The sequence below is a fragment of the Aythya fuligula genome, chromosome 11 (genome assembly GCF_009819795.1).
Source record: "Aythya fuligula isolate bAytFul2 chromosome 11, bAytFul2.pri, whole genome shotgun sequence".
In the NCBI taxonomy this organism is placed as follows: Eukaryota; Metazoa; Chordata; class Aves; order Anseriformes; family Anatidae; genus Aythya; species Aythya fuligula.
This window is the reverse complement of record NC_045569.1, coordinates 1,959,870-1,983,585: the sequence shown is the minus strand read 5'-3', so window position 1 is coordinate 1,983,585 and position 23,716 is coordinate 1,959,870. Positions and strand designations below refer to the sequence as shown.

The 23,716-nt window shown below is 42.4% G+C and overlaps 1 protein-coding gene across 4 annotated transcripts in view; it reads left to right on the top strand.

The window, feature by feature from the left end:
• TMOD2 (tropomodulin 2) overlaps positions 1-22,884 on the top strand; it is a 33,227-nt gene extending 10,343 nt beyond the window's left edge. For all 4 annotated transcript variants that reach the window (XM_032194615.1, XM_032194616.1, XM_032194614.1 and 1 more), the window contains 8 exons: positions 1,525-1,681; positions 12,672-12,794; positions 14,348-14,434; positions 17,027-17,157; positions 17,790-17,897; positions 18,154-18,297; positions 18,623-18,767; positions 20,816-22,884. In XM_032194615.1, coding sequence (XP_032050506.1) covers positions 1,525-1,681; positions 12,672-12,794; positions 14,348-14,434; positions 17,027-17,157; positions 17,790-17,897; positions 18,154-18,297; positions 18,623-18,767; positions 20,816-20,850 — 930 coding nt within the window. In that variant the 3' untranslated portion in view covers positions 20,851-22,884. The remainder of the gene's footprint in view (positions 1-1,524; positions 1,682-12,671; positions 12,795-14,347; positions 14,435-17,026; positions 17,158-17,789; positions 17,898-18,153; positions 18,298-18,622; positions 18,768-20,815) is intronic.
• The last annotated feature ends 832 nt before the right edge of the window (positions 22,885-23,716 follow it).

The following is a 23,716-nucleotide window of genomic DNA, read 5'->3' as shown; positions in this document are numbered from 1 at the left end:
CTTTTGTACGAGTCACCATGCTTTCTCTATCCCTTGTCTGTTTAGACACAAGCCTGTCTGCAGTCTAAATCTTTAATCGTGTTTGTATACTGCAGCATGCTGAGAAGCTTTTTATGGCTGCTATTCCTGAGCACAGAGCAACAAACAAACATAATGTGTGCTTGTGCTTGTGAAGATCAAATCTTTTGAACTTAAGAAATCTGTTGCCTATGTCATTCATCACAGATATATTTAGCTGAAGAGAATATATTTAGGCATAATTAAGGAAAATAAGATTCAGCTACACAACTCATTTTCTAGAGAACAAGGATAATTTGGGTATTTGAAAGCACTATCACAAAGAGCTTGAAGATCTCTGTCCACAGAACCACTCGGTCCCACAATAACAAGGTTACAGTCACAGATCTTGTTGGAAATTTGACTGTGCCTACCCCAAAAACTTCCAAACTGGTGTAGGAGTTTGAAAATTGGCAAGTAAACTAGCAGATAAAACCCACTTACTCTGGTGACAAAAAAATCTAGAAGAAAACAACGGATTTATAGCCTGTAGATTTATAGCACATATTTACCTGGAAATTTAAGGGTGGGCCTTATTGTTCTGCCTTTCCATGCTGCCCACGTCCCTCACTACTACCACTCCTACAGTGCATTTTCTGGTGCTTTCAAGTATGTGGCATCTCAAAAAGTGCCACATTGATTTGTGGCCAAGCTGCATACATGCTGTAATTTGTAGTGCTCCAGGCATGTTTGTGCATGCACAGATGAAATGCTTCATGTCCTGAGCTCACTGCATACGCTCTGAATTTGCTGTGTATTTGCCATGATCAGACTTACTATGTGTGGTCCGGCCTGCGTATGCACTGCAAAATCCATGTACCTGCATCCCTTCCTGGGGTTTCCTGGACAGAAATGTGCAAGCGGTATGCATCTCCCTGTGCTGTGGGAGGCGGATGCAAGCACATAGTCACACAGATACGTGTTTAAAGTGGGACTTCATCTGCTTGCTTCCTGCATACTCTACATAGCTGACATCCACATCATTCACCAATTACTTTCTGTGCGTTCCACTCATTTTTGAAGTCCAAGGGACATCTGCATTAGTATGAAAGGAATTTTTGAAAAAAACAAGAGAGAGAGAAATGGTAGGAAAAACAAGAAAATGAGGAGAAGAAAATGTAGAGAAAGCTGAGTCTATTTACCTGGTCTGTAAACTCTATGGTTATAGTATGTGTAACAGAAAGGTCTATGGTCTTGCTCTGTTCTTTGGTGTTATGACTGTAGGAATGGTTTGTGAAAATATTAAGAGGTGTTACTAACGAGAAGCCTGGAAGAGCCCCTGGTTTCGATGGGTACATTTAGGTACCATGTGTTATTGCTGTTGCCAAGGAGCGTTATGTGAAGTAACATGCAAGGAACAGTTCCACTTGAAAAAAAAAAAAAAACCACTAAAATTTAATTCGGAAGACTTTATGAAATTGCCTCATCTCCTTTCCATCCCTCCTTCTCTTCCACACACCTTCACAGAATGCCTTGCTTCCAGCCGGATTTCGGCAGAAGGACCAGACCACTAAATCCGCCACAGGCCCCTTCGACAGAGAACGCCTGCTTTCGTACTTGGAGAAGCAAGCGCTTGAGCACAAGGACAGGGAAGACTTTGTGCCATTTACAGGGGAGAAGAAAGGTAGGGCCAATCTTTGTGTCGGGGTTGCGTTATGACCAACCTGAACGCTCAGGGCCCTTCTGCCCAGCCCTCCCACCCAGCCAGCCAGGCAGGAGGCCATGGTGGTGCGGGGCAAGGCTCGTGAGCCACGTGTGGTACTGGTGTTGGAGGAGATGAAATGGTGCTTTTGTCAGTAGCGTGGTGGCCTGCCCTGCTGCTCTGCGGTTCCAGCCACAGGTTTAGGTCAGGCTGCTGTGGATTTGGGAGCTCACAGCTGCCTGGGTTCAGGCAGCGGCCTGCAGAGCAGCAGGGGGCTGCGGCTGCAGGGAAGGGCAGCACGGGTGGCCTCGCGCCTTTGTGGGGACTGCTCCCACGAAAAGGGTGCTGTGATGGGGGAGCTGGTTAGCAGGAAGAGTACCTTCTACGAGTACCTTCTAAGAGTGCCATTCTAAGTAAGTATTGCCTGCAATTACTGTAAGCAATAGCTCAGGGAATGCATTCACAAAAAAAAAAAAAAAAAAAAAGTGTTTTTCCACTTGTTTACTAGCACATCTGGTAATACTATTCATGCAGACAGATCCTCTGTTTCCCATTGCCCTACAGCTACAGGAGGAAAGAGAAAAACAGGAAAACTTTATTCTAATCACCCAAATGTTGGTAGGATAACCTTAGGGCAAGAACAATCATTCTTTTAAGCAAGCAGTGTTCCTATAGCACCATTTCCTCATCTGTGTACAGTGGATAAAAATGCTTGCCTCAGGCCACTCCTTCATTCCAGAAGAACCTGATGCCTGCGTCCATTTCTGGCCATCTGATTATCTGCCCTGTTTCAATGGGACCTGCTGAAAGAAAAGCAGGTATTTCAAGACAGTCAAGTGCAACATTTTTTACTTTCTGTGTCATTATTGAAGTTATAAAATGTCATTTGCAGGGCAAGAGTTGTTGTTACTATCCTTACCTTGTGCATTCATTCTTTGGAATAATGGGTTTAGACGAAGGAGACAGTTTCCAGCTAGATCTGTTGGCTGCTTTATTTTATCCTGCAGCATATTTATTTACCTCCATTTTTCTCCACTGTAACTTGAGCTCAATCCTATTCATAGGGTTGATTCTGAGCCCTGCAGAAATACAGGAACATTGCCGTGTTCCTGCAGGTAGCAGAAGGGGTCGAGCACATGCTGTACAGAAAGGAGAATGGTTTATTGTGGTGTGGATTTATTACCAATTGTTTCCCTTTCCCAGTCTCCTACGCACCATTGTGTTAGAGCAGCGCAAGTTACTGCTTGCGGACCTCTGTATATTTGTGCCGACACCTTCGGTCAGGTCTCACCTTACTGATATTTACTGACTTTGCCATTTTGCACTGTAGTCATGTCTGCAATCTCCAAACATAAAGACACAAAACAACAGTGGTGTGTGGAATTGTGTACACCCACGCGACTGGCACTACAGCTGTATAAAGCTAATCCTGGTGTCGTCCATGATAGAGCTATTCTGCAGGCTGGCCTGTTTATTCTACTTGAGTTTTCTTCCGATGAGGCTAAACCAGCATTTTTCCTATGTTTCCTATGCTTCCAGATGTCCAATATATGACACTATATGCTAGTTTTTAAGAATTAATAGTAGTTTTCCAAATCTGAGTAATTATCCCAAGATAAATAGTTTATATTTTGAAAATATGTAAGAATATGTAAATATAAGAAACTACAGAAGAGTATCTCTTGGGGAAAAGCTTATTCTTCACCTTATGCATGTTGTTGGGCTCTAAAGTTAATTCACAGTTTGGCAAATATTTATATAATTATGTTACATTTACGTTTGTTAAATGATTTCTTATGTTATAGCAACACTATAATATAGCCATACCATAAATAGCCACAAATTCATTTTATGGTAATCATGATAGTTGAAAATTAAGTCCTGGTACAGCTCCGAAGTACAACCAGTTGTGTATAATTAGATGTGGGAAGTGCCAATGCCAGTGTGCCATTTGGCATTATTTACCACCTGAGAATATTTGCTTGTTGGTCGGATTAGGAGATGTCAGGTCTTGTTCAAGCTTTTGTCACTGTTTCATACTTTGATGTTTGTCTTCCAGTGGGAAAGTATTTATTTTTCCAAATTTAGGAAGCAGGATGTTTCTACCAAATGTTAAGTGACATTTCTACCAGTTCCTATGTTTATCATGCAAATCTAATACTGACTTGAAAATTCCATGATGAGCTGAAGGTGGCATTTAAAGTTTCCTCCTTCCAGAACAGTCTATAGTACATCATTATTTTTTTTAGTGTCCCTGTTTCTCTTTTTCTGTTGTTAATGTTTTATTGGAGAATTCCAGCCCAAAAAGCAATACCAAGCAGCTGCTGAAGGACAAAAATCAGTTGTCTTTGTGGGTCTCTATATGCTCAACACAACCATAAGGTTTTGATTGTGCTAGAAAACAAGCCAAAACAAATTCCAGAGTTAAGGGGGATATTCAGCGTGGTTGGAGCACAGGAAGCATTAAATATGAGCTCAAGGTGGGGGGCTGGTTGCACAGGGAATTGCCTTGGTTTTGATTGTAATCGTGGTTTTGAGAGATTGGAAATGCTTGGCAAAAACAACCAAACGTATGGCATGCATTAGAGTTTTGGTCCTCTGCCACATTTCAGCTTGTTAACTTACTACATTAATTGCCGTACAAAAAGAAGGTTTAAAGCCTGTATGGGATGGCTCTCAAATTTCACTGAAAACCCAAGTTTTGTGCTAAACCTGGGCCAGAACATTCACAGCCTGGCAGGAGCACACCCAAAGCGGCCACTGAGCAATTCTTCCAGAGCACTGAGCCCTGCACCTCTGTGACACAAGTCAGGGGTGGGTACTCGGTTTGAATGTCCCTGTTGGGAGTGCTCGCTCCCATGAGCAGTATGCAAAGGATCGCGTGGCTTTCAGGAATCCTTGTGCCGTTAATCAGCTGTTAATCAACCATTCCCACAAACGGGGTTCATTATTAATGAGCAATGGAGGGATAGGGAGTTAGGGCTGATAATTGTAGCCATAGTGATTGGCAGCCTGTAAGTGTTTATTTTATGTACTTTTGGACTAGTTCCTACTTGAGATAGATGCTCCAGAAATCCTGACATAGAAGCCAACGAGGTTGTTCAGACTGACCCACTGCAGCTAAGACACAAGGCTGGGACAGCCGCCCATCGCACTTAGATCACTATGAAACCTTTTCAGAGTGGTCCAGGAATAAAAGATGGAAAGAAGAAGGGCTACTGCTGGCTAATTTCTCAGGCAAAAAATGTTAAAAAGCAATGTCAATGCTACATGGTTATAAAAGAAGGAGACAAGAATGAGTCTGTGTTCACAGTGGAGAGAAGGTCTGAGAGGAGGAAATGATCATTTTATGTCCTACGATCAAAATTAGCACTTGAGACCTGTCCCGTTTTCTCACAGCCTTCTTGTGATTGTCCTCAAGTTTTCTTATCTGTCCAATTCCAGAAAGGAAAATAACCCTCCATTCTTCACTTGTCTTCTTTGTTGAGATGGGCCAGAAGCTTTCTCTTACTGAATGTGTGTGCAGCTGCTCTCAGTTAGGATCCGAGGACTACTGTAATAGAGGCATATACTATTAGTCACACTTCTGCTTCTGCTTTGTTGCAGTGATTCTCTTACTACATGATGCTAATGAAACATAATTGAAAAAAGTTCTACTGTGAAATATTATTAGATATGAAAAGTTGGCCATGCCCTTTTAAATTGCTGTAAGCATTGCTGTTTCAGTTCTTCACCACTGTCTGTTTTCTGCAAGGTCTTCCACTCCTTGCCAAACCATTTCATTTTGGGTCTGATCCAGTTCTCATCAAAGTTATGGAAAAGCTCCAGTGGATTGGGCTATTATTTGTGGCTAGAAAGAGAAAGGGAAAACGCTTGTATGTGATTAAATGCTAACATTTTCAGTGAACCAATAAAAGGGAAAAGGAAGAAAATGATGATTGAACCAGAGAACTTCGGGGCAAACCCAAAGAGTTGCTCTTGCAGAGATCTATCTTGTGTGTGGTGCTGTGCCCAGCACAGTATCAATACTCAGCAGTAGTGATAATGAGAGTCGTTTTCAGAAGGTCAAAGTATTAGAACAGACGCTAATGAGTTCCTGTTCCAGTTTCTGTACCAGACTGTACATAGAAATGTCAGGGTTTAGAGATATATCTTTTTTTTTTTTTTTTTTTGATCGACAAAGGCAGCCTTTTCACCCCCAAAGCTGAAATGGTTTGTTTAAGTTTTGCCACCTTCTTCCTGTTCTTCAAGGCTAAAATTTAGAACTGGTGTTCATCTCCTAAAGCATGGAGAGTGCTGCTGTTGCTGACAGTAATGCCTGTAGCCAATGTCTTTCACTGCTTGCTTTTGTAAGACCTTGTTTTAGTTGCTCATGACTTTGCCAAACTCGCACAGTTTACACTGAAATTTCCCATGCTGAGAGTCTGCCTCAGGCTGAATTTTTGGAAAGTGTCAGCAAAAAGGACTCAGCTGTTTCCAAGAACAAGATTAGGAGAAAACACATTGTTTTAGCCATCTCAAGTAAATTTTTCCAGCTGTTTTTTATGAGCTACAGTGCCTCCATACTTTGAAGACAGGACCTGAAATATATGCCCTTTGCAATCTCCAGGGAAATATACTTGAACTTGGAAACTTAGAGACACTGTACTTGTACCTCCAGTTTGTTCCAGTAATCTCCAGATTCCTCCTGCAGTGAGCATTAGTCATGTCCTCGGAGCTGCCTCCATGTGCAGACAGCACATATGACAACAGAGCAGCACCCAGAGACCTGGTGTGGTCGGCTCAGGGCTGCGTGGGCAGTGCTGGATGCTCTTCACAATTGCTCATCTGAGAGGCTGCTGTCACACCACAGCTGAGGCAGGGAGATTCTCGTTCTGACGGTGCTTTGCAAAGGAGCTGTACAGGAGAAGAAAGAGTACATGGCCAGCAGGGAGTTTGGTGCAGAGTTGTGGGGGGATTGTCTTTGTGAGGAGCTGTATGAATATGCTCAGGGTGAGGGACTGGATGCGGCAGCTCTGGGGAAAGGAGCTGTAGAAGACAGCAGTGATTGGAAAGAGAAGGCAGAGGAAAAGGAGGTGGTGGGAAGGGTCAGGATTCAAAGTTACGCAAGACCACAATACTCAGAGGATGGGAAAGGAACAGCTGTCAATGGGGAAAGGAACAGAGGGAGGAAAGAGGGCAGAGAGGAACTGGAGCTTTGCCCAGGTTTCAAGATTCTTTGATGCCCCTGAGAACCTGAAACCCAGAGACAGAGCTCAACTGTTCCTCCTCTGTTCCTCCTCTGCTGCTGCTCCACATCAGCCATGAAAGCCTTCTGCTGCTGTCAGTGACCTGGTGGTAATCCAGAGGGCTGCCAGAGGAGCAGCGGGAGCCTAACTGTTGTGGTGATCCCTGTGAGGGTCTGATGAAACTCTGAGCTCCCTTCTGTCTTAAAGATGATAGGTTGGCTCTTCTTTATTTGAATTTGAGAAAGTGTAATTTTCAGATGAATTCTTCAAAGGGCGTAATGAAGGTGGCAGAATCACAGCATGCTGCTCAAGGCCAGGTATGCTGGGGCAATTTAACGTTGCTCTGGGCATATGCACAATATATATAACAACTTTGGAAAGCTAAACTTTGCAACCTTCCTATTCCATTATCCTGATGTTTAAGGCATAGAACATGCAGTTAGTAATCCAAGAGTAACAGCACAGCAGCAATTATGATACTGCATTTTAATTACTACTGGCTTTCAGCTTCACACTTATTTGAACTTGGCCTGCTTTGTTCTTCGTAATAGAAATACAGTCTTGGTAAGTAATAATTTAGCTCTGTTTTCATAGAATATTTGTAAGGAAGAATTTAAGTAAGCCTCAAAAGAAAAGAATAGTTCAGAATGGAAAAAGTGAATCGGGTGTCTGTGACTTATGCAAGGCAGATTTCCAAGATCATTGAATTTCACTTCTAAGGTCAGTGCTCTGACCCTGGAGTTACAGCATTCTGTAACTGAGAATAAACAGGCACTCACTGAGTCAGTGGTGCACTGAACAGTAACAAGTAATAAGTGTAACTGCATATTTTCTTGAAAGTGCAATAATCTGAGTTATGGTTTACAGGAAAAGAAAGTAATTATTTTACAATCATGGCAGAAAAAGCATTTGTATGATAAAAACAAACAACTATTGTTTGTAAAACTGATAGAAAGGACATTTTTACAACTAGTAAAAATGAACTTATTTTCCATTACTATGCACTTTGTTGGGTCATTTGGGCTCGTACAAAGTAGTAATAAATACTAAGTGAATAAAAACGGTGGCAATTTATATTTATTCATAAAAGTCTGATGACATAAGAAGCAAAGCACAGAGAAGACACAGCAAAAATGATGTTCCATATGCTGTAAACTCCAAGTAAGATGAAATCCTCAAATTTTATTTTAGTGAACACACTAGTAAAATGCTACCAACTATGCTACTCAATTTCCCGTTTTTCCCCTGAAGTAACAATATGCAAATAAATGTATTTCAGCAAAATACACCTGAAGTAGTTCCTTGTGCAATTAATACCTTTTCCTATAGATGTGCTTACATCTAGAAGCACATATATTGTTATAGCTAACAATAATAGTCATGTAGTTAACTATTATTGTGTAAGGAGATGGAGTAGGGATCTGTCTTATTTCTTTGCTTTCTTTTGACGTTGCTTTAAAGGAGGCATTTGTGTAATGCAGGAAATCACAGCTTCCTGAAACCAAATGGCAAAATCTCAGGGTTTAGGACTGTACCCAGAGTACTTTTTTTTTTTTTTCTTTTTTCCCCAGAAAATTTGTTTTCCTTTCATCTTCTAAGTCTCTCTGAATTTCATTCAGTCCTTTTCTGAATTTCATTCTGTGTTTCTGAATTTCATTCTGAGTTTCTGAATTTCACTCTGTGTTCTTCATTTCTTTCTGAATTTCATTCAGTTCCTTTTTCCTTCCTTCTGGTTTTCAATGGACTTTTTTTTCCCCGAACCTCTTTTGAGTAAGACACAAGCCATATCCTATTTCAATTTGAATAGAAGTTTTGCAGTGTGCGAAAAAGAATAGTTCTGCTGTTATACTGTGCCAGTACAAATCTCTGCTCACTACACTCACAGTCACAAAGTCCCCTGCATTATAATAAGCCACCTCAGTTGTCATCCAGGTCACCACAGGCACCTATCTCTGTTTGACAGAAGGAAGGGGAGAATTCCATCGATTTACATTTAAAATTTCATGTTGAAAAAAATCACCTTAGATTCCAGATCTTTTGGGTTAAATGCACGTGTAAAAATAAAACGAAAATGTAATGCTTACAAGTTTGTTTTTACCAGAAAGGAAATTTGTTTTGCAGTTAAATACAAATATGTGTAATTTTGTACATAAGTATGGTTGTCTTGGTGTTGTTAACATTGAAGAAGGTTGGGTATGACACATATAGACGTAACTTTTGTTGCTATGTTTCTGTCACTACTTTGGTAGAAAGATAAGCTATTAATACTAAGACTTAGCATGGGACATTAACATATTCTGGAGGCAAAACAAACACATTCTAACCAAACTCAACATAACTAAATTCTAAAATTCAACATGAATAGAAAGAGCGATATAAACAACACTGCGAAGAGCATCCTTTCTTCACAAATCTAATTTTAAAAATATAACACTTCACTATTCCTCCAAGGCTTCAACATATTTAAAAATAATACATTTAAAATTTAAGCTGGACCACTGAAACAAGCAAGCCACGATCCATATTGTTATTAGTGAATTCCACGATGGCACTATAAAATGAATTTACAACATATGGATAAGGGACCAGGAGGAACTCCTGGATATTTGAACTCTGTCCTTAAAATAATGAAGGAAAACTTGTTGACAACCATACATAAAGACAGGCACACAGTTTTGCTGCTGGTGGAAAGGTAATGAATTCCTAATAATGTGCTAAATGTATAATAAGCTCTTCTAAGCTGTTAGGCTGCAGAATCTCTTCACAGAGGGCTAATGCAAAAGAATGTTCTTGTCTAGATAGCAGAAAAAAAGAATATTTTTATAAAGCCATTGGATGCCAGAAAAGCCTACATATATTAAAGATATATATTATCATCTTTGACATGACCTTGCCCCTTGAAATATTTCATATAACCAGTAATAGAATATTTTTTCTAAAATGTTTGCCAAGAATGTTTTAAATGAACCTATCACTGAGAGTCATGTACACATCTAAAAAGATTTGGGCTGCCATCCCAGAATTACATATGCCTGTAACAAATGCTTAAAAATTATATTCCTATATATGTGAACTTCATGGAAAAAGTATGAGCCTGCACTGGTTTCCATTACCCCTGGATTTCTGTCTACACAAGATGGCCTGCCCACTCCAAAGTTCACAGAGAAAGCCCAACTGAAATATATACTACGTCCAGTTTACCCAAGGCTTTAGGTCCTCTGTCTACTTAAAGTATTATTTAGCCTCCTCTTATCTCCCAGTTTGAGATTCTGAAATGGAAGTGTCCTGCAGTCCTGTCACCAAATACAGCCATGAAAAGATGCCTCTCAGAAGCTGTTTGAAAGGAGCTCCGGGATCAAACAGTGCCCTTGTGAATCAGGGAGCAAGACAACCCAAAGACATTTTGGGGTCTTGGGCAGCCTGGGATGGGTGCTATGAGGAGACGGATGCTAAAGTATGGATTTCTGTCAGCATTTGTTAGCAGTCTGGCTGGGCTTTGGGGCTCTGAAGAACCACTGGCTGCCTGAGATGGTTCACACTGCTGTGGCTCCGTGGAGCATATCTGTTAGAGGATAATGTTATTGGTCGGGATAAAGATAAGTAGGATTTCCTCAAGATCTTAAATGAGCTACTGATTACTGACAGCTCCTGGGGAACCACCAGTTACCTAAAAGGAAAGCATTTTGCAGGCAGTACCCTCACTATTGATTTAGTCAGATATTCTGATTAATTTTGGTCTTGTAGCTTCCAACATAGTCATGTTTTTTTTCCTGCTGCATTGTCCTAACCAGTCATGTTCGCATCAGCTAACTCGTGGTCAGTGGTATCTGAAAATTGCCACCCAACACATCAGATGAAGTAGCAGTACAGAGAGAGTCTTAAATCTTAGCACCTGTACTGTTGTGAAATCTGGGCAGCATGAGTAATCTGTCTTCTCGGAGGGAGAGTACTTCTCACCCAAGTTTGCCACTCGACTTTTTTGTTGCCGCTGGGATGGCTGCCTCTGATTCATATCTCATAGCGCATGGTGAAAGTGAAAAGGATTCTTACCCTTGGCCTTCCAAGGCTTTTATCTCCTTGAAGCCTCTTGTTAAAAGACTTGCTTAAAAATTTCGCATGAAAAATGAATCGTAATACAACACTACTTTGTCTTTCTGCATAACCTTTTGTCCAGTTTTGTACTCTGAAATCATTTAGCCTTGATACAAAGACCTCTAGAACAAATGAGTCAAATTCTGCATCAGTAAACCTTGTCAGCTTCAGAAATTTCCTTTTTTTTTTTTCCTGAGCCTATTCAGTGATGTCATTGACAGTACAGAAATTGCTGTAGACAAATTTGTATGAAAGAGATAGACGAATTGGGTATTATCTAAATAGCAATGATACTTTGAACCATGATGGGAAAAATAATGAAGTCACGTAAGGATGCCAGTGTTGAAAAAAGAGGCAAAAAGTCTGTAACTGAACAGTAAATGCAGTTCTGGTATTTTGTACAGGTAACAAAATTAATATTGCCGAGACTGTGAAAATTAACCTATTTTAGAGGCATTTCAAAAAGCCACAAGATGCGCTTCCAGCATTACATCTAGAATGTACAAAGCTGTACAAACAAGACAGTTTAAAGCAGACAGTGGGCCAAAGCCACCTGCATCCAAAGGCCATCACTGCTTCATTCCAGTGGGATTGTACAGCCTGCGTGAGAAGTAGTAGGCAGGGACAAGGTGAGGGAACCACTCAGCAGTGGACAACAGAAAATGGGAATTCACGGACCTGTCAGAGCAATGACACCATGTGTTGCACATGGCATCAGCTAACGTATTACTGACTGTATGAGCTTTTTCTCCCACTATGTGGGAGAAAAAACCCAGTGCCACTGGTGACTGAAGTGCAGCCCTAAATTTAAACTCAAGGCCCTCAGTTCATGCAGTTACAGCATCTCAGCATTGATACTAGCTCTAGCAATGGGCTAAGGGAGTAGTTTGACTTTATGTGTTGTTCTTGGATTTACTCTGTAGTTTCTCCATTTCAGCAGAAGGACCGATGATCTGTCTTTGGGCAATGTCACAGGGAAATTCCTGCTGCCACCACAGCAGCAGTAGCAGCCCAGGAGAGATGAAGCACAGCAAACCAATAGGTCAGGGAACAAGTAGCTCTCGAGGAACACGAGGTTCGGTTCTGTCCTTTAAGGCCTGCACAGATGATCAGGAGAAGGCTACGTGTGTGAACGATCATCATGAGGCAGAGAGGGGAAATGCCAATGGGAAGGCTGGGCATTAAGCTGAATCACTTGAAGAGATTAGGTTTGCAGAGCTTTCAGGCTCCTGCATGGAATTTGTAAACTGAAAGGTTCTTGCAGAGGGATGGTTTTAATTGCCTCTGGTGCCTTGTTTAAATCTCAGGACGAGATGTCTGCAAGCTTTTTGTGTAGACCTGATTCTACCATATACAAGCCCACAGGAACTTCAGAAAAATCCCAGCTGTCGCTGCTCTGGGGGATTTATCTTAGGAAACGTGCTTCCATAGTAACAATCACCAACACAGATCACAAGTCTGCACCTTTTATTTTTAGATTCTTATTATTAAGGTCCTGGTGTTGAGGATAGCATCGAGTGAGAAACAGGAAAACATGCCCTTGATATTTTTCCAAGCAGTTCCATTGTCACAGACCTATTCCCTTCACTGCCAGGAGGCAGACGGGTTGTTACAATAACTCCTTACTCACTCTGGCTATTTTCTTCTCTTAGGAAAAATATTTATCCCTAAAGAAAAGCCCATAGAAACTCGTACAGAAGAGAAAGTGACCCTGGATCCAGAACTAGAAGAAGCCCTGGCCAGCGCCTCAGACACTGAGCTCTACGACCTTGCAGGTTAGATAACGTGCAGGTGTGAGCCCCCGCAGGTCCGGGCCTCCCCCGCCACACCTCCCACCAGGAGTGTCCCACCGTCACGTGCCAGGTACCTGTGGTGTCACCGCCCCTGAGCACTTCAGGCATAACTCAGTACCTGTGGCATTTCTCAGACCTCTCTCTGGTCTGTTTCTAATTGGTGTGGCTGGCAAGGAGAGAAAACAAGGCAGCTAATGTGGTATGGGGAAGGGAAGGGTCAACAGGGTGCAGGCAGCAAGCTGGGGCATTTGCAGTGTTGGAGACCACTGATGTTACTGCATGCTGACGTGCATGCTCCGTGCTTCAGGGCTCTAATCCATGCAAAAACTTTGGTGGGGAAGTTTCAACTCCATTGACATTTTTCTGTTTTTCTTTAGGAATTCTAAATGAAATATTTCAATATATCCCATTAATCTGAATCTGGTTTGGAACAACAGTAAACTCAAAACTCTTGTAACTACTCCATTGTCCCATTAAAGGACATGATCTTGCCATTATCTTCTGTAATTCTTGGCTACACCACACATTTCTGGATGCATTAGGCTTGTGTCTGACTGAAGTGTGGTGTATTGCAGGAATCACAGGGTTACAATACAGCTGGCACCTCACACGAAGTCTGAAGTTCACAGCATCAAGTTCCAAGTGCTGCTGAGCTTTGGCTGGGAGCCAGCCATTCAGGACTGAGTTTGTAGGTATCAAAGTCTAATTAAAACCAGGAACACACCTACTGCCCGGAGTTCCAAAACCAGTCTGTAACAACAACTGTCAGTGCTTACAGAACAAAGAATACTGTTCATAACAAAAACATGACAATAAATGTAAAAATCTGCATTAAGTTAATAACCTCTAACTCATACATGATCCTATAGCAAAAAGTCCGACCAGACAATTTATGGGAGAAATACCAGCAAACAGCACAATTTATTCTCTGACACTGGGGAAGTTCTTTTGCACAGAACACAATTTGTCTGAAGCTTCTTTTATGGAATTTTGGTTTCTTTTGTCATTTCTCTCATAGTAGCTTACTGTTTATTTTAAAGTGCTGGAATATATTCTTCCCAAGTGTGTTAGCATCTATAAGCTTCTGTAAGAACCCCCAGCACGAACACCAATTTATTAAGCTAACCACATGTAAAGCCAGAATCTTCCCCGATGTGCCAAACAATACAATGAGGAGCAATAAGAAACTCAGGCTGTACATTACTGAAAAATATCATTAGTGGTGTTAGCAGTGAAGCAAGCTACCCAAAGAGATTGTGGGATTTCCATTACTGGATGCTTTCAGGATGCAGCTAGACAAAGCCACAGCTGACCTGGTTAGTGCTGGCAGCATGCCTGCTTGCAGTGGAAGCCGGACAAGGTGACCCCCACAGCTCCTTCCAGCTGGCATTTCCCTGGCCTGCATACTACCCACAAGCACCAGGCAGAGTTCAAGTTTTATACGGGGTTTCTTTATCTGGGGAACAGATACTTGTCTGCAATCTTTGTTCCTGCCATTAACATGGTATCCTGTTCTGCTATTTACACATTTATAGCTGTTCTTGGAGTGCACAACATGGTCAACAACCCTAAATTTGATGAAGGAGGAGCCCGCAGTAAAGATGGAAAAGAAATTGTGAGAAGTAAGCAAACATTTATTTTGTGGGCTATACATCAATCTTTTAGACACCTACAGGTTGGGTGTATTGGTTTAATTAAGCAATAATTAAGTAATGCAACTTGGCTTTACTTTGATTGACCTAATTAATCATAAGGGGGAGTTCTTTATAGGAAATACGATCTTAGAATTATTTATCTATAATGACAGCAGTACTATGCAGGGAAATGATTCCTAAGGAGCTTTGTTTTGCTGGGGAGCAAAATCTGGCTCTGCAGAGCTGTTTGAAAGGATGGGAGTATTTAAGAAGCCAAGACATATTTTTATTACACTTCATTTTAGGCAGCAGGCAGAAAATAGTGAGCTGTAGGTAAGAGATGGCCAGAGCACAGGTCGTGCTGTCTCACCCTGAGTACATACATTTACACAAGTGAAGAACAACTGCTAAGCACTGGGCTCGAACCTGGCAGTCACATCTCTGGCCAGAATCATCACATCTCGCTGCAGCCAGTGGCACAAACTGCAGGAAGGTGTTCCTGCCCTGGCTGTTCTCTCGGATCTACTTCTCCCTCCTATTAATTCTGTGCAGCCTTTTTAAACATCTGTTATGTGCCTCCATAGGTACGGGAAGTGTAATCAGTTGGGAAATCCCCCCCAGCAGAAAGAACTGTAGTTATTAAATACAGAAATGTGTACAACTAAATAAAGCAGACCTTGGTGTATCAGACCTTTGCTCAACAACTGGCGGGGGTGAGGGGTAAATCTGCACTCCAAGTTTTGCTTGTCATAGGCTTAAGAGCTGCCAAGCCTTGATCAGGGCTCCTCAAGCTCTGGGATACCAAGTAGGGTAGCTTTGCTTTTTGAGACAAAATTGTGGAATGCCCTTTACTGAGGAAATGGTACTCAAAAGTGTTTTCTTCTTGCAAGGCCATGAGAACAGCAAGTGTCTTGCCAAGGACTTTTGTTTCCATCCGTCGTTGCTTAAAAGGAGGTGGGAAAGTAGACAGGACACTGTGCCACTTTGTCACTTCATTTTTCTCAGGCTTAAGACACCCTGCAAGCTCCCTAGTGGGGCCCTGTGCAAGCTGCCATCTATCTTGTAACAGGCAGCTGCATACATTACTAATCCACATAGATTTCAAATTATTTTAGTTGCACAGAGTCACAATGTCAGCTATGTGAGTCAGCTAAACTATGCTCCAAGAGCAGCCTTAACAACCAGAAAATGGCCCTGCCACATCACTTTATTCTGTGGTCCAAAAGCAATGCCCCCCTTGGCCCAGTGACACATGACAGGACAAGATGGAGACGCAGCTCAGAAGTTGCCCACCAACGTGGCAAAACAGCACCATGATTAAAGAAACAAGGTAAAACTCCTGGGAACAACAAGAAGTAGAAAATGAAGACTACTGCTGACTGTAGACTGAGAGCAATGTGCTGCCTAGCCCGAGGATGGGGGCCGGTCTGTCCCCAGCTTCCAGCTGGGTGTCACTACCAAAGCCACGCTGCTGGTTTTTCTTTACTTCCCTTCCTTGAACCCAAGGTGCAACAAACTCTCTAAGTGTGTTGTACCTCTAGTTTTTGACTTCCTAATCCCTAGGAAGGCTGGAGTGTTAGTCAGGCATACGCAAGATCTCTCAGGGAAATGGTAAAAATAAAAATAAATAAAAATGAGTTAAAAGGGAGTGAAGTGAAAACCAGCTCAAGGTTTGTGTATGACTTCATCTCTTCTAAGTTCTAAAAAAATTTGGTTTTGTTTTGGCCCACGATATGGGATGAACTTTGCACTGAACAGAAATGCATACTACATTGATCTGTCTGTGACAGAATGAACATACTTTTGGCCAGTGACAGATTGCTTTCTTGCCTCTAGAGGCTTGGGTGGTCAGCAGTTATAAATTAATCCCCACAACTATATGCCTGGGAATTCGAAGTACTAATTGTGTTCTAAACTATGATTTTTATGCATTTCTAAGAATATTTACAGCTCACAGCTGCCAGCAGTCAAAGTAGTATCTCTTTGGAGCACGAATACCCAATGACTTCATATATCTTGGTGCTGGCAGACAGGCTTGCTTTTCATACTTTGATAGTTTTATTATTTAAAAAGTGCAGATGTTGCAATTTTACAAGAGCTAATTGCATTTATAGTAAGGCTGATAGCATCGGGCTAGAGAAGGGAACGGAGGGGCCTCCTCACCACCATCTGTTCGGTTAGCACAGGCTATCTGGAGGTGCAGAGAAGTCTTCTCGCTAATGCAATGACTGTGTTCTGAGCACACCTTCCTTTACAGGTGTCAGAGTGAGAACAAAGCAGCCCTTGCTGTATATTACATCCTATACCTTAAAAGCTGCTTTGGCTCTAATTGTGCTGGGACTTTTGTACCTGAAGGAGGAAACTGCCCGTAATGATACCTCCTGGCTACTGCAGCTGCAGCCTCTGGGTGCTCAAAGGGGCAAGGGGCAAGGCTGGGATGCATGGCTAAGGCTCCTCTCCCAAGTTCTGGGGTTCATGTAAACCCTTTCTTGAGCACAGACCTAAATGACAGCTGAAGAGCCAGACTTACTGATCCTGCCTGTTCCTTATGTCAACATTTAATGAGCTCTTGTGTTGCAGATGTGGTCAAAGGTGAAAAGGTCAAGCCCATTTTTGAGGAGCCACCTAATCCCACCAACGTGGAAGCAAGTTTACAAAGGATAAAAGCAAATGATCCTAGTCTCACGGAAATTAACCTGAACAACATAAAGGTAGATTCTGTGGTTTCATTTACATCCTCATAGAAGGGTTTATTCAAATATTTCCAACCCCCTTTTAGCTTTACTTTTTTTTTTTTTTTCTCTCTGTACTGCACAGAAAAAGCAGGACATATAGGAGAGGGCAGTGGAGGGAGTTGTTTGAAGGGCTCCAAGGTCATCAATGCTTGATATTGAATCAGATACCAATTAAAAGCCCAAGGAGTGACTGCTGGCTGCCTTTCTTTAGCAGCTCATAAAGCAAGAGATCTCATGGGCACCATACAATCATCACTGCCCTAATTCAGTTAGCCCACACATGCAAATGGAGGAGGAGCTGGGATGCAGAGCCTCTGAACCACTAGCAGCAAAATTGGAAAGCAGCTCAGAAATGGGTCACGTGCTGGCATTGGCCTGACCCAGTTAAAGGCACTGCTGACAAAGCTGCCTAGTGCTGGTGGCCGCCTGGGCTCAGAGTGCTGCTCGGAGCACTGCGAGCCGTCTGTGCTGGGGCACTCGTGAAGGCACTGGGGATGGGTCAGTTGCATAGCCTGTGGCTACTGATCAATCAGTTTGCTAACAATTAAAACCGGTGTCGCATGTTGTGACCAGCTTTCCTAATTACTGGATTTATCTTCTGAATACAGAACATCCCTATTCCAACACTGAAAGAATTTGCAAAAGCTTTGGAAAGCAACACACACGTGAAGACATTCAGCCTTGCAGCTACTCGAAGCAATGACCCCGTAGCTATTGTAAGTTAAATGCTGTTTGGAAAACAAACAATGTTCAAGTAGGTCAGTGTATGCTTTAGGATGCATCTGTCATTTCCCTTGCAGAATTTCCCTGATACTTTGCATGATGGAACTGCAATCTATTTTCATCTATCTCTGTTCTTCTGAGCCTATATGTATTTTATTTCTTTGTAGGTACTAAACCACGTTTTACAGATTCTGTCATTTCCTAAAGCTTTTAGGAAGTTGATCTCATTCCCTCTTTTTGACCCCTCAGGCATTTGCAGATATGCTGAAAGTGAACAAAACACTGAAGAGTCTGAATGTAGAATCCAATTTCATCACTGGGACCGGTATTTTGGCATTGATTGATGCACTGAAGGAGAACGAATCCCTGACAGAGATCAAAATTGACAACCAGGTAACAAGAGAGCGTTGAACTGCTGTCCCTTTTTGTCTCTCTTCTGTACGGATTCCTAGAGGGTTTGCCTAGAGGGCTATGGCAAAGTCAAGGTAGCCTCTGTGGCTCGGTCATTCTGCAGCTTATGTCCCATGCAATGAAATCATGGAAAACATCCAAATAAAAGTGGTCAAAGCTAAACATAAAACCCAGAGCAAATGTGCGGAGGTGGTGAGAGGGATTCTCTTTGTAGTTTGATCACAGTACTGAAATATTACCACTTCTCTCTCATTTGAGAGCAAATCTTTTCTTTTCTTCTGGGGACATTTCACCATGTCACCAACAGAGGCAGCAGCTGGGGACAGCTGTAGAGATGGAGATTGCCAAGATGCTGGAGGAGAACTCCAAGATTCTCAAGTTTGGGTACCAGTTCACAAAGCAGGGCCCAAGAACCAGGGTAGCAGCGGCGATCACTAAAAACAATGATCTAGGTAAGATACTATTACATCCACTCATCAGCTGTTCTGGTGAGCCAAGCTCAAGACACAACTCTTCCTGTCTGTATTCAAGGCTCAATGTTAACTTTTCAACATCCAATCTGCCCTGTGTGAGGGGTGATGCATAGCTCCATAAGCTATGTAGGACAGGACAGCAAAGATCTTACTGTGATTAAGAGCTACTATCCTTCTCCCACTAGTGCTGGGAAGGGGGGGCCTGCAGCCTTTTCCGTGGAGCACCCTGGATTCCCAGCTGCCCCATCAGCTCTTCTGGCCAGTCAGTGCAGAGAGCCAAACCCATCCTGTTTGCTCAGGGAACACCCTGGTCCTCACCTCTTTGCCCTGACCACAACAGAGCATGCCTGGCCAACCGAGGGAGCAAGGACGACTTGCCTGACTGCCTAATTGCAGGAATGGACAGGAAAGCTTTGCACATTTTACCTGAGTGCGGTGTGCTCGGCCCTGTGTGCCTGATACACAGCACAGGGAGGAGATGACTAGGCAGTACCAGTTCATGGAAAAATAAAGAAATACAATAAACTCTACAAAGTAGAATTGATTGATAACACCAAATCATGATGCCTTTGGTTGGGTTTTTCTCAGTGAAAACTAAGATAAAAATTGAACTGAAACCCACTTCTTTAATGCATAACATTATGTTTTAGCAGTTTCCATGATAAACTTTTGTTCCTGAAACTATTAGCCTTTGTAGAACAGTGTTTAAAACATCCCACCAACAAATAGAGAAAGACATTTTTTTCCACTATTTAATTGACTGACATTAGACATACCTCCTGTATCTAATCTTCATTTTCCTGGTTTTGTATTGTATGGTTTTATTCAAGATTTAGCAGGGCAGAACACTTTGAAAAAAGCAACAAAACACTGAAAGACACGAACAACTGATTATATGATGAAGACTTTGGAGTAGTATGATCTGTTTGCCAAGAAAACACTCTGAAATAAACCTTCTGATAGCAAAGTAACAGGATTTTTGTAGTTATACATGTATACTGTTGCTATTGACTATCGTAGTGAAAAGTGTTCATTCATCTAGTTTTACTGCTTTTGTTCTTTACTAAAACACTTTAATATCAGAAAACAGGACATGACAGTTTGATGCAACACCAGCTTGCATCACACGAACAGGAGACCCTCGCTAATCTTATCTGTCCACGTCAGAGGAGACTCAATGCATTTTTACTAGAGTACAGAGCAGCAAATGCTGCCTAGCCACACCTGCTCTATACCAGCTGTAATCTACTTTAAGTGCTGTAAACATTCACAGGGGTCTTCTTGCCAAAATAATCCTGTCCATAACACAAAGCTTATCTCAGTTTTCTTTGCTAAATGGCAATTTAACCCTACTCTGTTTCTAGTAGGAATCTAGAGTTACTTAAGGTACTATTTGATGGCTGATGTGATCACAGCATGTGAAGTTTAAACACACACTTTAAGGTCCAGTATGATATTTTTCTCATTGCCAGGACTCACCGATACCGTCACTTCAAATTATTTTGTAAGAGATTATGAGTGTTGCTTACCTACAACAGAGACCCCTGCAATTAACAAAGTTATTCATTTTTGGTGCCTAATGCTTAAGTAATCCAGAGCACTGCCATGCAGACCAGAGCAGACCAGTATCAACTTGGTTGGAACACAGTGGTTGGAACACAGTGGCTTTAATGAGGGCACTAAAACTGTAATAAAAATCTAAATGGAGCCACTGGGAGGAAGCACTGGAAATGGTGAATTCTCCATCATCTAAAAGCTCTCCATCAGAATCTGATTTTCATAGAGAAGTTATTGATTTGTACACTTGGTGAAATCCTACAGTCTAGAAAAGTCCAGTTTAGATAGCATTTCTTTGTTTAGCAATAAGATCTGTTAATTATGGCATTTATGGACATAATACGGCGGGGTATTTGTTAGAAACTCCTTCGTTCTTATGCACATTAGAGGGAAGAGTGTGTCACTGAGAAAAGCACTCGTGTTCTCAGGAAAGCCACACTGACTGCTCTTTTCTTGTTTTATTGGCCCAGTTCGCAAGAAGCGAGTGGAGGCAGAGCGGCAGTAGCCACGCCACGGCCGATGCAAGGCAAGACTGGAGCCTGCCAGCAGCTGCACTCTCAGAGCGTTCACTGGTCAGAAGGCAAGACACTGGAAAACCATTGCAATGGGAGTTGCTTGTTTCTGTTAACATCTCCTCTTAACCTTGAAAATGCAGCCTGATCACTTTTAACTTCCATAGTTCATTTAATTCTTGTGAAAGATTCATAGTTGGTTTTAATTTAATGAAAGTTTCACGATATCTGAAACCAATATGCAGAATCTTAACTGTGTTACTGAGCATAACGTATAGTGGCATTGACCCTTACTTTAGACACTTTCACGTGTTAAGATATGATCTCATGTATGGATAAGGTTATCCTCTGCTGAAAATAGAAACTTTAGGGCCAAGTCCTGCAATGCCTTATGTTTGCAAATAATCAATCCTTACTTCTGTGTGTACAGTCCTGCTGAACCAAATCCTGCAACGGGATGCTCCTAGGAGTAGATCTAGTAACGCCACCACAGGTGTGTGGGGTCTTACCCCAAGCCCCTCTCCTGCAGCAGGACCCAGGCAGGGGAACGGCACTGCACAGCACCCTGCTGTGGGGCTCCAAGCGTCCCAGTCCGAGTGCAGGATCACACTGAGGTGTACCAACGTTGTCAAAGCGTACTTGTTTACATAAGCTTAGGTGGATCGTTTTGCAATGTTACACTGGCATTTGCTATCTTTACCCCAGAGAGTAAAGGAGTAAAGTAATGGTAGTGCTGCCAATCCTAGATACTTTGAATGTTAGATGTTTTTTTTGTTTGTTTTTTGCTAGGCCAACAGTTTTTTTTTTTACTAGAATGCACAGTTTACAGCTATTAATCTAAACAAGTATTCTACACGATATTTGTTTTGCATTGAGCCATGTATTTGACCTTTTTTTAGTTGTTATTTATGTACATTTGTTAGTATTATAGAACTGTTCTCAGGACCTTTTAGATGAAGGTTAATTAAATAGTTAATCCTGGACAGCAGCTGTGCCACCAGGAAAAAACATGAAGAGGGTAGTTGGACCAACTGCAGAACTTTATTTATAGGCTTCAGTCAGGTATTTGTATTAGTGCTTCGCTAAGTAAGGGCAGTTTTAAGCATAGGCACAAACGCTTTGCTAAATCAGGCCTTAACTCAGATGCTGTACAAATTCTTAACCCCGTGGAAAGCACTTGTGAAGCAGTGGCTAACCCCAACCTGCAACAGCATCAACATTTTAGTAAGAATTAAGTCTGATGTTTTGCTTTGTTCTCTACCACTGTTTTAACACTGCCAACAGTTGCCTCCGACAAACAGCCAGGGGTTCATTTTGGCTGTCTGTAAGAACCCTGGGAAGCTAAGGGAGACTTGGGTTAGGCATCTTGTTGACTCCAACGCTTGCAGAAAACCTCCAGGCATCAGGAGACCCCAGCATGGGTTTGGCTGCACAGAGCTGGAGTGCAAGCTAAAGGGATGCACTCTCCCTCTGTGCCTTTTTCATGGAAATTAGTAGGTCCGAGGCAAGGCTCTTCCTGTAGGATACTTGGGGGGGGGTCCACAATGACTAATATACACTTCAATCCCACCTAAACTAATTTGCTGAAGTAGGCTGCTGTGTTGGAATCTGAAGCACGGTATACACAGCTGACTTCCCTGGAGAGCTCCTAGTCTTTACGGTTTCCATCTCTCCTTCCCTTCCTCAGAAAAAGGCCGAAACCTTTGCTTTGCAAGTAAAAAACGTAACACAGGGGAGTCTTGCTGAAATTTTCCCTGGATCCATGTAGGATTTGTTGTGGAAAAAGTCAGATATTCCTTTAAAAATAGCAAGTTCTGTAACACAGTCATAACTCTGCATGGTCTTAAATAAGCAGCCCTTAAAAAACAAGTGGATTAGCATGGTGATACTGGGCTTTGCAGTAAGAGTCCTCATCCCCAGAGCCAAAAGATTTTGGTTGCTGACAGACCTCAGTGATTAGAATCACACTGTTCCTATTTCCTTCTTTTATTTTGTTCTAACTAAGGGAATTCCAACTATCATTTTTTTTAAATGTATTTTAATTTTTTTATTGGTAACTTTTTTTTAAGGATGGTACATTTATGCGTGCAAGGGAAACAAGTGCAATCCATTTCTAGTCTTAATTGCCATTTCAAGCGTTGGTGTTTGCATGCAGCCGTTCTGTAAGGACGGACTGGCCTGGCTGCTTCTCCATGTCTGCAGCATGCCGTACTGTGTAGCTTTGCTCTGAGCCACGCAGGTGCTCGCGCCGTCAGGCAGCTCCGTTCCTGCCAGCTACAGTTTGTGTCATGGACCAAGGGAACCGCTCGGGAAGGCCAAGCGGCCGCCTCCTTCCCTTCACCTGCCATGCTCTTTGCACAGGCACGTCGCCTCTGCGGGGAGGACTCTCAGGCACTCGAGCACCATCTCCAATACCAGCCCCAGCAGGCACCAGCAGGCAGCACCCGGAGCCACGCAGCTCTCGGTGGGGCCCTGCCTCCTTCCAGCACGTGAGCAGAACTGGTGGCGCCTGGCCCTTTCTTCCAGGCAGCCTCTGCCAGCCTCTGGCCCTCTCTCAGTGACTGGGGACATCTGTCCTGCCTCTCTGTATGCTCCACACAAAGGCTTGGTCAGCCTCTGGCCTTGAGCATCACAAATGATGCAATGATAAAAGGATCTGTTTGATACAACAGCACACGATGGTGATGCTTGAAGGCAGATTTCTGTATTTATAGGGTGATTTAGCTGGTTAAATCCCTGCAAGTAACAGGAAGCGGGGCAGGATGTGACTAGTCCCTTTTAGTGCTACACTTTCATCTAGCATACTTCACCCTGAATGGGGGACAGGGACAGCAAACCTTCAGGAGTAACTTTGTCTAC